General features: G+C 31.2%; 1 protein-coding gene across 1 annotated transcript in view; it reads left to right on the forward strand.

Moving 5' to 3' along the window:
- The first annotated feature begins 7,795 nt into the window (after positions 1–7,795).
- The window catches only part of LOC143257820 (uncharacterized), a 50,926-nt gene continuing 41,106 nt past the window's right edge, over positions 7,796–17,615 (forward strand). The window contains exons 1-5 of the mRNA XM_076516847.1: positions 7,796–8,019; positions 11,182–11,318; positions 15,740–15,868; positions 16,449–16,559; positions 16,796–17,083. Of these exons, the coding sequence (XP_076372962.1) occupies positions 11,259–11,318; positions 15,740–15,868; positions 16,449–16,559; positions 16,796–17,083 (588 nt within the window). The 5' untranslated portion in view covers positions 7,796–8,019; positions 11,182–11,258. The remainder of the gene's footprint in view (positions 8,020–11,181; positions 11,319–15,739; positions 15,869–16,448; positions 16,560–16,795; positions 17,084–17,615) is intronic.

Raw genomic sequence — 17,615 nt, forward strand, 5'->3', positions numbered from 1 at the left:
TAACACCGTACCCTAAAAGCGGCGTCGGTTCTCTAAGTTTTAGAGCTGGCTTGAATTTTACGAATATCAGACAAAGAAAGCTCGACATAAGCGAGAATGTAACAGGTTTGGATATGCAAACAGTTCAGAATAGCACAAATATCACATTCGAGCAGTTAGTTGAGCAAAAACCCGTTCGTGTTGCATCGAAAGAAATTACAAGTTCACGTAGTTTTCAAGATTTTGGTGTTCCGTTTGCGACGACCATGGACACCAATGACTTGGATGAATCCGTATTCATGGTCGCCGATAACGGTTCGGGCAGATCACCGAATTCAGCGAAAGTCAACTCACAAGACTTACTGGCCACACGTAACACTGATGTTTACTTTGAGAAAGTTATGTTTGAAAAATCAAGTACACGGAACAACGCGGGAATGAGAGGTATGAGTAAAACTTCATTCGCACCGTCTGCTCCATTCATAAAAGAAATAAAAGAAAATGACCCTTCTGTTAGAAAATTAGATGACGCATTAAGTTTACCTAAAAATGTTGATTATTTCGAAAACTCAGAACTTCAAACGAGGAGTGGGCTTCTTGATTACAAGGAGGCACAAGTTTCTATCTACACGTATAAAAAAACCTCTAACCTTGATAGAGCTGAGCTACAAATGTTGGAGTTATGGGAGGAAGAAAATGACATTCCTGTTGTAGCCAGTGGATTTCACCTTCGATACCTTCAAAATCCATGTTCATAAAATTGCTCGAAATAAAAAAAACAATAATTTATTTTTCAGCACTTGTTTGTTTTTGAATTTCACACAAAGCTACTCGAGGGCTATCTGTGCTAGCCGTCCCTAATTTAGCAGTGTAAGACTAGAGGGAAGGCAGCTAGTCATCACCACCCACCGTCAACTCTTGGGCTACTCTTTTACCAACGAATAGTGGGATTGACCGCACATTATAACGCCCCCACGGCTGGGAGGGCGAGCATGTTTAGCGCGACGCGGGCGCGAACCCGCGACCCTCGGATTACGAGTCGCAAGCCTTACGCGCTTGGCCATGCCAGGCCTTTTCAGCACTTTTTATCATGAATAAAATGCTATTACAGAATGTTCTAGAAATATTTATGTTTAAAGTTGTTGTTGTGTTTTAAATCCCACTGGTTTCAAGTGACTGTGTTTGCGGTTTAAGTTTCTTTTTTCATCATAAACACTTGATGTATATTGTAAAACTTGAATAAATTATAATACACAATAAATTGACACGTCTGAATGAAAATCTTTCCTAGTTTAGTTTGTGCAACGTTTCAAGCAGACGCATTTCGTCAGATTGTTATAACGAAAATAATCGTTTACACGTAAGAAAATAAATACAATATCCTGATTACAGACGTTAAACGTGGCACGCGGTGTCCAAATAAAAAACTGATAAAAGCAGTGTTGAACGTATTACGTAAATATTATTAACCGTACCCAGAATATGGAAAAAAAGATATATCTCTTACAAAAGGCTCCATTGATGACCAAGAAACTTCAATTTTTCTCACCACAATGGCACCTCCCGACTTGTTAGTCCTAGTCGTGAGAAATTCACCCTCAACACGTTAACTTGAAAAAGCCTTGAACTCTGTCTTTTCTTTCAAATCCTTTTTGGCCCAGCATGGCGAGGTATTTAAGGCACTCGACTCGTAATCCGAAGGTCGCGGGTTCGAATCCCCGTCACACCAATCATGCTCGCCCTTTCAGCCGTGGGGGCGTTATATTGTGATGGCCAATCCCACTATTCGTTGGTAAAAGATTAGTTCAAGAGTTGACGGTGGGTGCTAAAGTTGACACGGCTAGCGCAGATAGCTCTCGAGTAGCTTTGCGCAAAATTCATAACAAGCAAATCAAAACCTCTTATAGTTCAAATGAGAGTTACTTTCAAGTAATTGTAAACATAAATTCGCAAAATAATAACATTGTCAAATGAAATCATAATCCAGGGAAATAATTATGGAAACGAAAAGACTCGCATTGGTAAGCTGAAAATTTAATCAGGAATGCGTCTGAAGAAAAGGGTTAAGAGGTTACGAAATTTTTGATACTGTTGACCGCTTAATTTTAATCAGAATTTTTGCGCATACCTACACAAAAAGTCACGTGAGCTAGCAGTCTGAAATTGTTATTACAGCTTTATCTAAGAACAGAAGTGGATCGTTTTTATTTGTTGTTTTGTCAATCGGAGTCCACACGGTATATTTAGAGCAACAAAAGTGTAGTGTAAAAGTGCATGCAGATACACAAGTGCTGGTTAGGCCAAGCAAAATAAATTAACAGTTTCTAGCTCAAGGGTTCAAAAGAATAATACAGGTGACGAGTTGTTATTCATTGTCAACTTTTAAGCACAGATTGGCTAAATTTTATGAAGTTTTTCTGACTGAAGAGTGTTTAGCGCCACATGATATTAACTTACATAATGATACTTGATAAGGTTGTACCGAGTGCATGCGGGTGATGACAAGAAACTGTTAATCTAGGTTCCACGTCACTACTATAAATGAAGTTAACATTCTACTACAGAGAGAAACTATCATCATACGATCCTAAAGTTAATGTTGGTTACTCTCAAGTGTCACTATCTTACTTACTTTGGTTTGTATTTTTTTAATTTCGCGCAAAATTACACGAAAGCAATCTGCGCTAGTCATCCCTAATTTAGCATTGTAAAGAAGTTAGTCATCACCACCCACCGTCAACTCTTTTACCAACGAATAGTGGTATTGGCCGTCACATTATAACGCCCCCACGGCTGAAAGGGCAAGCGTGTTTGGTGCAACGGGGATTCGAGCACGCGATTAAGAGTCGAACGCCTTAACCAACCCGGTCATGCAGTGCCTGTGGAAAAGAAGTAATTAGAATAACTTAAATTACATCTGTGACTTTCAGTATAATTATTTTTTCTCAAACACTGTCATCCCAACCTTATGTACTAGTTCCTTAATTAAAAATTGGTATTATATTGATATTATTTACTTAATAAACAGAAAGGAATGTTTAAAAACAGGAATACGAAAATGGTGTAGGACTTGATTTATTACTAAGTGTCACAAGCGTGTTCCTCTTCCTCTTGATGGTTGGATGTTTTATAATTCCTTTATGGCTATACTTATTATAATACAATAAATTGCCTACATTCTAATATATACATATAATTAACAAAACTTGATTTTAATATTACAATTTAACTATTAACTCAAATAACACATTGGAATCACATTAGTTTATCCATTATCTAAAGCATAAGGCTACTTGATAAAAATAGTTTCATTTTAAGACTTCCTTAATGTATTTCACTAAAGTTTAATTACAAAGATTTTATTTAAGTATTAAAAAGGACTATCATTTTATCATTAGGTGGTTATGGTGCTCGACTCATAATCTGACGGTCGTGGGTTCAAATCCCAGTCACACCAAACATGCTTGCCCTCCCAGCTGTGGAGACGTTATAATGTGAAGGTCAATCGCACTATTCATTGGTAAAAGAGAAGCTTCTCCTTCAGTCTTACACTGCTAAATTCGGGACGGCTAACGCAGAGAGCCCTCGTGTAGCTTTGCGCGAAATTCAAAAGCAAAAAAAAAACATTGTTTTGAATGTGCTGCTATCTAGTGCTTCAAATTAAACTTACGTTCAGTTAAAAAATCATCGATTATTTTCATTTGAATTGTTAAATTCAACGTACTGATTACATATTATTTTTATTTCTACAATATAAAAATATCGCTTGTAAAAGATCATAATAATAATCAGTAAATAATTAACCACATACGTGTATTATTGTTTCATAAAAAGTATAGTTTCCGAATAATGATTTTCATCAGAACAACGGTTAAAAAAATTATATTATGCATAATCTCCATTAGAAAAACAGAGATAAATATATTTTCTGAAATATGTATTGACCCATATAAAGTAAAGAAACGTATTATATGTTAAAGATGTGATAGTAGAGACACATAACATTAAATTTCACTGTTACCATTATTTATTTTCAAAAATATTAAAAACATGCAATTTTTTTATTATTAACTTTACTTTTAACTCTGTGCTATAAAAAACTAACATTGATTATAATACAATGTCACAAATCTTTGATATAAATGGGAATTGAAAATAAGATGATGATAAAAACTACTATATAGAGTACACTTACGTAATGTCATTTTGAATCCATTTGGTTTATAATTACATTAGATTTATTTGAAATACTCAATAGACAATAGAAAATTTTCAATCAAAATTAAAATAACACCAACATCTTTCATTATTTTAATTCATCCTTTACTCTGTCAAATGCATAATTAAGATATTCAGTAAAGAAAAAAATTTTCTGAAGAAACCTTCTTCCCATTTTAAGTAACTTTAAATATGTATTCTAAATTTTAACTGTGTAAAAAGTTTCTTTACGATGAAAATTCTTAAATTGCTCAATCATCTGACCTGTAACGATGGCTCTTTTTAGAACAAGAAACCATTTTAAAATCAACTCAAGATCAAATTATACAGAATGTTTTTAAAAAAACCGGTTCCAAAATGACATTTAAGTGAGAAGGAAATGACTGTATATGTAATATTGATATATAAAAATCCTACTTATTATCTGAGATTAATAACGAAGTCCGCAAAACTCTCCAACACTATATGACGCCTATTCTTAGAGGTTCAAGTTTTCTTGTTTGTTTGTTTTGTAATGTCAGGTGCTCCCTAGTGGCACAGCGGTATGTCTGCGGCTTCACACTGCTAGAAACCGGGTTTCGATACCCGTGGTTGGTAGAGCCCATTGTATAGCTTTGTGCTTAATTCCAAATAACAAAAAAAAATAATACCGGGTTAATTAACTGTCATTACATTTTTCACGTTATGTTTCCCCTGAACTTACAATTTCGACCTTCTATTCTTTCATTTTTTCCTCACTCGTGTTCTTTCCGATTGTCCTCACCTCTTCTATTTTTTGTTCTTTCTTCTATTTGCTCATTTTCTTCCCTTGGCCGACAGCTCCCCTCCTCCCCTCACATACACACGTGGTGTAATGTAATGGTGATGATAATGGTGTTGTGAATTATTTTTCGTCCAGGTCTACCGATGACAGGTGGAATTCCCTGAAAATGGTATCATTCGGTAACAAGTGGCCCGGCATGGCCAAGCGCGTTAAGGCGTGCGACTCGTAAACTGAGGGTCGCGGGTTCGCATTCGCGTCGAGCCAAACATGCTCGCCCTCCCAGCCGTGAGGGCGTTATAATGTTACGGTCAATCCCACTATTCGTTGGTAAAAGAGTAGCCCAAGAGCTGGCGGTGGGTTGTGATGACTAGCTGCCTTCCCTCTAGTCTTACACTGCTAAATTATGGACGGCTAGCACAGATAGCCCTCGAGTAGCTTTGTGCAAAATTCCAAAACAAACAAACAAATGGTAACAAGTAGTGAATCAAAATATTTATTGGATTAACAGTTATTATTTCAAATAACTTATATATCAGACTAATGCACAAAAGTAAGTTAGTATTACCAGCTATGCAAAATCATAAACTTCCTCTAAAATGTTGGATTAGAGTGGTTTAAGTATATGCATAGTGAGTTCTTAAAGCTTGTATAAATATTCTGGTGAGGTAATAATTAATACCTCAATAATATGTTATTTTATAAATAAATTGTGTGAAAGTTTGTTTTTCTTTATTGCTTATTATAACAGCTACCCCCCACTTTTATTTTAAAGTTAATAATTCACTCAAAGGTACATAGCTTGTTAATAATAAAAGTTAACAATTAACAGCTACTCTGCAAATAGATAGTACAGTACTACAATAAAGCATACATATGTATGATAATTTAAGTACAGCTACACATGTATTGTTATAACAGAAAAATGATTGATTCTTCAGTGGATGTTTATGAATTTTCATTGAAGATTTTAATTCAAATGTTTGTGAATTGTATAAGTTTCCAGCTTTAATCTAATAGCACCTACTTTTTACAAATTTTCTTGGGAAGCATGCCCCCAAACTCCCGAAGCATTAGCATGCTGGTTATGTTTCGCGCAATATGTGTTGCCTTTTCGGACTTATAACGATGAGAATTATTTTCGATACTCATGGTGAGTACAGCAAAGATAGCGTATTGTGAAGTTGAATACTTGACTATAAACAAACAAACACTGGTTAACACTATCCATCAATGGCATAGCATTATGTCTGTGGATTTAGAGGGCTCTAGTGCTCGTTTCGATACCCCTAGTAGGCAGAGCACAGATAGCTTTGAGCTTAATTACAAACAACATCTATTTAACAATTGTGCTGTTGATACTACAACACTAACAGATTTATTTTATTATTCAAAAATACCTACGTGATAACATTTTGTAAACGTAGTGCTTTGTGGAAAATAAAATATTTTATTAGTAGGTCCGAAACTGGGACTAAACATTTGATTATGGGTTTAACTATCTGTCATTTGGTCATAACTTGGATTTTATTACCCTTATATTATTGTAAACCAAGCTATCTTAATTATTAGTAGAAGCATGCCTCTTTGAAACCAATGAAAATATTTTAACGTATAATGATTTTATCATTCCTGTCCCATGACTACGTAAAAAGAAAAGAATAGAAAGACAAAAGTAGTGTAATAGTAGAACTGCATATTTTAATATATTTATCAGTGATTGACAGTAGACTAAAGAGCTTCATTTTCCTTATTGTTTTATGTACAACCAAAATTTAAATAAACCTTTCAAACAATTGAAATACAAGTTTTATTACTGACGAAAAAAAAAATAAGTTAGTAAATTTTGGTCGATACTTGATGCAAGCGATAAACAACACAACTTAAATATCAGTATTATTATTAATTTCAATAAATACCTAAATTAGGAAAAGTCCCAAAAGAAAAACTACATTATAAAAAGTAATACAATATTCCAATATTAAACTTTTTCTTAAAATCAATAACAATTTCGAGCAACTAATAGGAATTATTCGTTTCAATTTAAACGCTTCCGCTCTGTGGACTCAGTAGATAGCCCGATGTGGCTTTTCTATAAAAAACAAACGTTCAAACTACAGGGTGACCCGTAAGTCCCTACCCATCTATATATCTTATGTATCCAGTGTATCTGTGTGGTGTCATCAGTATTCTTGCACTTATGTACTTGTCACAATACGCTCTTCAAGTGTAAATGGGCTTACATCGGCCATATTTCTCTGAAAAAACAGAAATAAATTTATAATACTTGCGTAATTGAATATAACATAATAACATGTGGATGAATAGGGACTTACGGGCCACCCTGTACATTTCGTGAAGCAACTCGTTCAAGATCAAGTATTGTTTTTCATTTAGTTGTCAGAAGTTAGACAATTAACTTAAATCTTATGTGATTGGCTAATTTATACAATCAGAAACCTGTGTGTTTGTGTTTTTCATATAGCAAAGCCACAAAGGGTTATCTGCTCAGCTCACCGATGGGAATCGAACCCCTGATTTTAGCGTTGTAAATCCAGGGACATACCGCTGTACTAGCGGGGAGCAATGAGAAATCACATTAATGTCTGCACATCAGTTCCATAATATAAAAGTATTCAAATTCAACATGCTCTAGCTTGGATGTGGAGAAGCGTTTTTAATACGACTAAAAAATTAGTGAAACTAAATAATAGAAGGTATCCGTAACACAATAAAAGTAGAATTATTCGCTGTCTCACTTTTGTATTTATAAAATTGAATCTAATTGAAATTTTAATATATGTTTTCTAGTCGAAGATAAAAGATGTCGCTGTAATTACTTCAAGCAAGAAATCACCACATACGTGGTGATCACGTAGTAATATTGTTATTAGTTAATAGGTTATGTTGAATGTTTACGTATTTTATAAGTTGTATGAGCAGAAAATCAACAGGATAAATTTACATTTCCAGTCTTCTATATTACTGATATGAATAATTTAGTGTTTAGAAAAAAACCTTAAAGCTTACTAGTTACCTATAAATAGTACAGTTTACAAACCGTAAGTAGTTGCATTTAGAATTTTGTGTTTAAAAGTTTGAAGTAAACATTTATTAGTTAATGATCACAAATAACTCATTTATTAAGTAAATGTGTAATTTTACCGTGAGCATCATAATATTACTGCTTAGTAACACAATAGTGGTGGAAAATATTTACAGTGTAGCATGCATTATTTTATTTTATAATCCTTCGTGCTACACTGTATGTTTAACAGTAAGTCATTAAGTGTAATGTATTTAATTTCCTTGTTCATTCATTTATAATTTAATTTTCTACTGTAATAGATTGATTTTATTTATATATCTGATAAAATCAAACTATGAGTAAGAAAAGTTTGAATTAAAGTAACTCTTTGGCTTTATGTTGAATTGCTATGCTCCCAGATGTTTTTACAGAGTTAAGAACTGATATTCACAGTGCCATATAAATGTTAAACCAAAATTATAAACTGTTAATAATATCAATGACTTAAATTATATTCAGTATAACTACTTATTACACACTGTCATCCCAAACCTATATATTTGAATTCTTAGAAATGCTTTACATTAAGCTTAAAAGTGAAAATAAACTAATTTCAACAAGTAGGAAGAAATTTAAATGAAAAACAGATCATACATTTTAAAGCTGATTTGTTATACATGCCTCAAATCTGTGATGCCAAACTTTTATCTCCTTGTCAACAACTATAACAACTTAAAGTCCATAAGTGCTAAAAGTAACAATTTCACTGATATGGGCACACCACATCTTTTTTACAGTACTAAGTTTAGAATTTTGCACCACTGTGAAGAAAAGGTATTCCCCTTCAAGCTTCCTAAAATTTATTAGCTTACATTTTTAGATAAAAATAATGGTGTTTACAGGTCTTCTTATGTTTTATTGTGTATCAAAAATTAAGTTTTTGTTGTGTTTTTTATCTGTAAGTACAGCAGTGAAAGAGTTAAATAAAAAGGAACTATTTATTAACTACAACACTACAGTGTGAAATCATATTGCCATACTCATCAGAGATATATAAAAAAGAACTCTGAATTATTTGGAGCTCAAGTTTTTGTGTCAGAAGTTCAGGTTGAATAAATAAGTAGCCTTAAAGGTTTTATTAAATGATGTATTGCCAGTCATTCAAGGACTAGAAGGTATAATAAAATGTCAGATTGTTAAATATACAGGTGACATTACACTAATTGTTTTCAGATTGGCCTGATCCCATTGTAAACTTAAAACATTGGAATAACTACAACTATTATCACAACTTAAAATTTGGAGAATTTTGAATGGTCAAACTTTCTTTACAGTATGTTTAATATAGAGATAAATTTAATTCATTCATTAGAGCTAATTGTTTAAGTGATATTTAATTTTTTAACATGTGTATCAGAGTTTTAAATTTTGAATTTCATTTAAAAATATTCAGCAATCTAAAATATCTAGTGATATGTATATATTACAACATGCTACATTTGCCATAGTTATGTTTTTATTGACAGACATAATTCATTATTTATTATATTAGGACTCGGGGAATTTACATTTAACAAGTTATTCTGCTTATACATGTATAAGTTAAAACATATGCTGCATTTACTGATAAGTGTTAGGGTGATTTTCAGTTTAACATGTTTCATGTACTTTTTTTACTGGACAACTTTTACTGATTCCACATGAATACATATGATGCCCACTTCCATGGTCTTTCTGCATGCTGGTACTATTGAACTACTCAGTATTAAGTACACCCTCACAAACCTTTTATTTCTTACTATGTTCAGATAAGGACTTTTAGTTCTACATTTTTACCTCTGCATCAATTAATTTAACATTGATACTGTGTTTCAGTTGTTCTCACATGTTTGAATCTAGCCTACCACTCTTTGTTTAATTTTTTAATATTACAAATGCAGACCTAATCTAAAAGAAAAGTAACAAAAATACACATGTTTTACACATACCATCCATCTGAAGGTTGCTTTTTTTTTTCTGGCACAGTCGAAGAATATGTGGAACCATTTATGTTATTTTCAAAGGAAAAAAATACTGGTATGTTTATGTGAGTAGAGGGTGATTTTATAAGTGAGGAGAGCAGTATATATGTATACAAGAAAAGCTCATATAGGGCTTATTACAAGTTTAATGGTTTTCTTAATACCAATTTTGTTGTGTATCACCAGTGGTACATGTACCACATTTTGAGAATCTCTGCTGTATTCCAGTCTGCATCATCTCATGTTTCAGGGCTGGCAATGCTTCTCTGGTGCCATAGGCAGAATTTAAGGCTGTATTCCTACTCGTACCAAAGCTCTCAAGGATTCAGCACCTTAAGTTGCTACTTGTATTGGTTATCATTAATGCTGGGCTTGTCATTTCTAGATTTATTATAGAAGTAATTTCTCAAGATTGTGAGAAAGCATGCCAAACATTATTAAACAGAGCAAGAAATATAGTACAATGGTAGATTTTATATGATTCATTGACCCATGAAGTAATTCTTCCCTTGCATGACATGTCAGATGTGTGAGAAGGGTGCCTTATGAAATATTAGTGTTACTTTTTTTTAAGTAATTTTGTAGTTGTTACATTTACTTTGTCAAAATTTGGTATCCATTATTTTTAAGAATCTAGAAAATACTCGGGTAGAGAAAGGTACTTGAGCACACAAATCTAAAGAAAAGTGTTGAACTCTTTGTTGATGCATATCATGTGTTACATGAATAGTAAATTGACAAACAATAACTTATAAGTATAATGGAGTGGTTTTATTTTGAGAAACATACTATTTTATTGTGCTTATAACTCATTCTTGTCAGTTTACTGTTAGCATATTATGATTCCATACCCAAGTTTGCACACATACAGGGTGGCCTGTAAGCCTCTACCCATCCATATGTTTTATGTATCCAGTGTATTTGTGTGCTGTCCCTCATTCTCACTGCATAATGTTATGCAATGCCATGTTTTGTGAGACATTTTCAAGTGTAAATGGGGCTTACATCAGCCATCTCAGCATATTTCTCTGAAACAAAAGAAACAAATTTATAATACATGAGTAATTGAATATAACATATTAACATATGGATGGGTAGGGACTTACAGGCCACCCTGTATGTTACACAAGTGTTCTTATGAACCAAATATAACATTTTTCTTTCTGTGGTTTTAGTTGTTCTGGACTCTGTTAGTAGTATCTCGCATTATGCCCATGGCTTTTGACTGAGTTGATTTGTGTTATATGTCAGAATGTGGAACCGACTGAGTCAAGCTGCAGGACTGGGTCAAAAGGAAAATGAGCAACAAGAGGTATAATTTATTTAATTTTGCTTACAAAATTACTATTCAACCAACAAATCAATCAAAAACTAACCAATATTCACAATGTCCATCATATTTTTAGTTTTTATTAATTAATATTAATTACACTTTGTTAAAATTTGTAAATTTATTTCTTATTTATTTAAGAAAGAAAATGACTTAAGGAGCTGTTAAATATGTTCACTATATGAAATAATCACTTTAATATATTCAGCAAAAAGATTAATAGATTTTTGAGTTTGCAGAGGGAAATCTTTCAACAACATATTCAAATTATTTGGCAATCTTTACTGATACAGAACTTTTTAAACACAATATCTTGAATTGTTATAGGAGTATGATTTTATATTTTTTAAGTAAAGGGGGTTAATAATGGTATATTTCCTTTAATTCTAAACTTCTTAGCCCCTCCCCCTAAAAAAAAAAGTCAGGGGTTTGATTTCTTTCAATGGACACACCAGATAGTACAGTGTGGCTTTGTTATAAGAAAAATACCATAAACTACTTTAGTTTATGTTAACTACATTGTGCATTAACACTAGAGTATACAGTTGATATTGGTATCTGTTTTTGTTTAGTCAACTTTATATATATAGGCTATTTCAAGTGTAAGAAAATTTCATTTAAATTAAAAGGTTGTCCAAAAGGATTTCAACATCAGCCTAGACTATTTCAATAAAGAGACAGTGTGGGTTTTCATGAACTGTTTATTTGAATGCTACATGTAATATGATTCACCTTGATTTAACAAATATCATTCATTCTGAGCAGTCAGAATAATGCTTTATAACCAACACTTTAGTTTTATATTAATAACAGTCAACATGCATTCATGGAGGGAAAGACTTGTCTTTTAACTTTTTAACATTTGTTGGAAACATTACCTTTAATTTAGATGTGAGGAATGCATTAGATTTGGTGTACTTGGATTTTCAGAATGCTGTTCAAAAGATGTCATTCAAAAGGTTGAGGATTACACATTTGTGGGTGAGGAGATAATCTGGTTAATTGGTTATTAATGGTGTGATGTCATAATGGATTAATAATAACTCCAACATACCTGAGTTTTAAACATATATATATGAGATATTTATATACTGTTTTGAAAATTACTTAACTTACCTTAAAATATTTAATATTAGCAGTGGTAGGACTCTGAATGAGGACAGTGTTTTTGTTCTTATCCTAAGGCCTTTAGATATGTGTTAAATAAGTTGGCAAATTTCTTCAGACAACTAAGACTTGAAGCTTAAAAGAAACTTTTAAAACAGAAGCAAATAAAGTGGTATTTGCTACTTGACTACATCATTAATTGATTAAATATTATCAAACAATTAGTACCTTGTTCCTCATACCATGGTAAAAAAAAAACAGTAATAGGTGCTACCTGACAGTTGAGTTCTCTTTATTCAGCAGTCCAAAATTAGTGACACAAGCAGATAGGCTTAGTAGCTTTGCTGTAACAAGACAGGTCAACCAAGTTTTCCAGCAATGAGAATCAGACCTAAGACCCTCAAATAATGAGGTTTCTCCTCTTCAAGTCACTAAAACTGATCAAACTTGAAGTAAAAAAAAAAAGCTAATAGTGGGTAGAGCACAGATAATCTGCCATGTAATTTTGTTCTTAATAACCAATAAGCACAATAGCAATTTGTTGATTACTTGGATAGTTTGAATGGTTGAAAATAATAATTATTGGAAATAGTGATATTGACTAATTGATTACTTCCATGACAGTTGGTTTAATCCTAATTTCAATCAATTGGTTATTTTGCAAGACAGTAATTGATCTAATTATTGCTCACAGGAAATCTAATATATGTATTAAATCACCCAGCTCTAGAAACAGACCATCTAAACTTTATGACTTATCCTAGATACACAAGTTTTAAAGTTTCACTCAAATTCAATATGAGATATGTTCACTTACTCTTCCATAAACTAGCACAACATCTTGCCATTATCAACTCTCAAGAAAATCTTGGAAATGTTTGTAACATATTTTGAGATTTTGGCATTGCCAGACTACAGCCACATGCAATAAAAAATATTCAACACCAGTACTATCTGTTCTGCCTAAACTGTCCTTAAAACAACACCTTACCATAAATTTGAAAAGAATGATCATAGATAAATTTCATAAAATGTTTGACATACTTCATTTATCATATAAAAAGTTGTTACTGTAGTCTTAATTTGTTACTGTTTCATATTTTGGAATATATATGTACATTGTCCTAACAGAATAATGCAAACATTCTTTAAGAATGGAATCTACCCTCTTCCAAATACATCTTGCAAAGTTATTTGCTATAAGTACAGAAACAAATCAGATGGGTGTATAATTATTTTTGAACTGTATACAAGGTTCTATTGAATTAAAGGATTGTAAGAGAGTGGAAATTCTAGATCACTGAAAGGTTTAAAATGATATAAAAAGTAGTTTTTTATAGTTCATGTGTAATTAGTTGTTGGAAACATAATAGCTCAAAATTTAAAAACAGATATTTGATCCTTTAGATAGTGCAACAGACAAAGACTGGTTAGTTAGGAATATGATTTTGTTAAAATTTATCTTTGTAACAAAATCACATGAATTTATTCTGTGAGGTATGGCAGTGTGCAAAGAATCAGCACTATTTGTAAGGTTTATATATTGTGGTGTGGTAAAATTTACCTAATATAGTTTCAAACTGATTGTTAAATACCAGCCAAGTAAAAAAATTAACTGTGCTTGTGTTATGAAAGTATATCATGCATTAAAAGAACTGTTTCTTCATAAAATATGTATTTTCATATGTTTCAAACTTTGAAGTCTTTTCGAACATTTATAGGTTTTTGTTTCAAAACCTGTGCATGCAAACAAAGTTCAACATTCACTTTTGAAATGACAGGAGAATAGGAATGAAAAACATTGATGCCAAATTTTTATTTCACAAGCAGGATATTTTATACTAAATTGTTTGGAATTAATCACAATATTATTCACATGCAAGATATTTAATACTAAATTGTTTGGAATTAATCACAGTATTATTCACATTTCAGAATGTGATGTAATTTGAATAAAAATGTAGATTTATCATATGACTGAAATTCTCAACAATTACTTTTTATGGTGGGTGATGTAAGTAGCTAAGGGCTTTGGCTTCGAGTGAAATCAAGAGTACAATACAATTAACTTTTTCAAAGTCTATAAACTAATATAAATTGGTAGATTAATTTAAATTTTTCACATCACTGGGGACCAATCAATACTTTTGTTTGTAGTTGAATAAACATAGGAAAATGACAAACATATGCAGTAAATGAATACTATAATGCATTTAAAATTGAGGTAAGACTTTTCTTAGAAAAAATAAACAATTTTTAACATAGCATGCTCACATTTATTTGAATTATTTTTAGGTTTTTATTTTTCTAAATTTTGGTTCATTTATTTTCATTAATTACCTTATAATAACATTATCACTTATGCTGAAATATTTCTCAAAATCTTATTGTTTTTAATCAAATTTGAATTATTTTAGTTAAGCTGGCTAAGTATTTATCATGTAAGAGGTAATCAAACATATCTCAAATTGTTGAAGGCTGAAAGTTTATCTTTAGAGAATATTCAGTACAATAGGTACTATGCATTTTAGCAAAAGGGAAGAGAAATTAGTTTGACAAATTTAGAAAAAAATCAAAGTGAAATAACTATGTACTAAAACAATAATCTAAAATACTACTTTTTAGTTGTTTTTATTGTGAACACCAAATAATCCATTGTGTATGTTTCTGGTAAAACAGAAATGTTTCATCAGCTTTGTTGTGTATATCATGCAAGTGTTAATAATTTATAATTTGTTTCAAAGATGTAGTAGGTTGTGATTGGTTGGAACTTGTTGAAATGGGTAACTTTTGAGATGAACTTAGGGTTAGATGAAATTTAATTCTATTTCTTTGTATTTTCATGAAGTCTGTGCAGTCAATAGTGAGGGTAGGGGAATTAATATAGAATAGCTGTTTTGATTCTGTTTTTGTTTTGTTCTACCAGTAATATTCCTGATCTGTGTTTAATGGTTGATATATTCCTTGAATTTTATTTTTATCAACTGTTCTTTGCCATTTCACATGTTAATAATTGAAGTATAGATTTTTATTAGGTGGAAATAATGTGTTTGGTCTTTGAAGTTTATTCTGTTCTTTTCTATATGCAAAGCTCCATTTAAACAAAATGTTCCATAAATAACTTCTTTTGCCTTCACATGGTTAGAAGGCTGTTTTAAGCTGTTTCATAGGTGCCTTTTTTTTTTCTAAATCAAGAATGTTGCAAAAACTGTTTTTAATTTTCTTCAGAATAGATCACTAAACTTCATTTAGGAATCAATGACCATAAGTTGTATCTTATTATATTGTTTTTACAGGCAGGAAAATTTCCTAATTATGTGGAACTTCAAGAAGAGCGTGAACAGCAACAAATACTTATTCAGCAGTTGAAAGAGTTGCTCAGAGAAAATGAAACACATCTAAAAAACAAGGAGAAAGAAGTGGAAGTGAGCAAATAAATATCAAGATTTGTGTTAGAAGTATTTGATTTAGTTCACAGATGTAAAGAATAGCCGATTTCAAACAATTAACAACAACATTTTACACTATTAACTCTCATTGGAAATGCTTGAAATTATTAATAAATTAATGAATCGTTGATAACATTTTAATAAATATTTTAATTTATTAAGTTGTTGGAAAAACTCCTCTAACAATTTATATAGAGTAACTTTGAGTTCTTATAACATTAAAAATGTTTGAAAATTTAAATTAACTGAAAAAGTAATACATTCTAAGAAATTATTTCTAAAGGTAATTTTATGTAATAGTGAAACACTATTATATACTGTAATGCTTTCTGAATATATTGTAGAAGTTTTTACCAGTGTCTTGTTTTATACTGTAAATATAAGTTACTTACTGGTATTAAGCTACAGGAGAAACTTCTACATTAATATCCCCAGGTTGTTAAAAAACAACATTTATTATATATGTATTTATTGATAAGCTAACAGCATATTGTATAAAGTTACAAAATTTAATTGCTTTATGAATGCTATTATTGTGTGTTCATTAAATTTACAGGAAACAACAGCTAAGTTTCTCAAGTTTAAACTTCAGGCTAAAGCCAAAATAACACAGCTTTCTGCTCAGCTCAAAAGTCATGATCAAGAAAAAAAAACTGGACAAGAAAAGGTATAGTCAGGTTCATCAAAGAATTATCATTCAAACTATAAAACATTTAGCATCATTGATGAGTGTTTATACACTACACATAATTTTGCTTTTTGTTTTTTTATCCTTAGCATTTTAGTGTTAAAGTATACCTCACTAAGCAGAAGAAAAATAGTCATAAAATGTATTTGACATGTATGTTAATGGTAGACTTTTAATGTCAATTAAAACTGTTTTGTTAATATCTTGTAACAAAGGGAGATGCTGAACTAGATGAAGTACCCCCTTCAATTCCTGATCATGGAGATAAAGGTAAGGTTCTCATGTTAAAGAAACAGCTAGAGGAGAGTCGATACAAGTTTGAACAACGAGAAAAAGATGTTTCAGAAAATCATAACATTCTAGAAAAAATGATAGAAGACCTTCAAAACCAGCTTCAAGAAAAGGATAATGTTATCCAAGAAATGATGAAGAAGGAAGAGGAAGGAAACATTTTAAAGCAGGAAGTGGACAAGCAGGACAATGTTTCTCCAACTAAACAACAAGTTGGTGATTTATAATTTCAGTAATACAGTTTTTAGCAGATGAGAAATGAAAAAATATTTGTTCTAAGTGTATCTAACAATAAATGGATCACTATTAATTTATTGTATATATGTATTTAATTAAACAGAGATATAAAATTAAAGAAATCAATACTTTCAGAAATAATTGTATACAATGCATTAGTATGATAATGAGTGGTATGTAACTACAAATAACTTTAATGACATTCTGATAGACTACTAAATACAAATTGCTGGAAGAAGACATATTTGAAATGTCCAATATTTCTTTATGTGTAAAATAAATTTTATTGTTTTTTTCTGTCTAGAAAAAAAATACTGTTTTGAATAAAATGTACAAGTCAATGTGTTTTATAATGTAAATATCATAATTGTAGACTTATTTTTTTAAATTAGATGCATTAAATCAAAAGAGCTCCAGCCAAGTAAGCAGGGATGTTTGATATATTTCAGTTTTGTCAAAAACAAAAAAACTTAATCTCAAAATGAAGGAAAATAATAAATTTTTGTT

Source organism: Tachypleus tridentatus, chromosome 7 (genome assembly GCF_004210375.1).
Source record: "Tachypleus tridentatus isolate NWPU-2018 chromosome 7, ASM421037v1, whole genome shotgun sequence".
NCBI classification, from domain to species: Eukaryota; Metazoa; Arthropoda; class Merostomata; order Xiphosura; family Limulidae; genus Tachypleus; species Tachypleus tridentatus.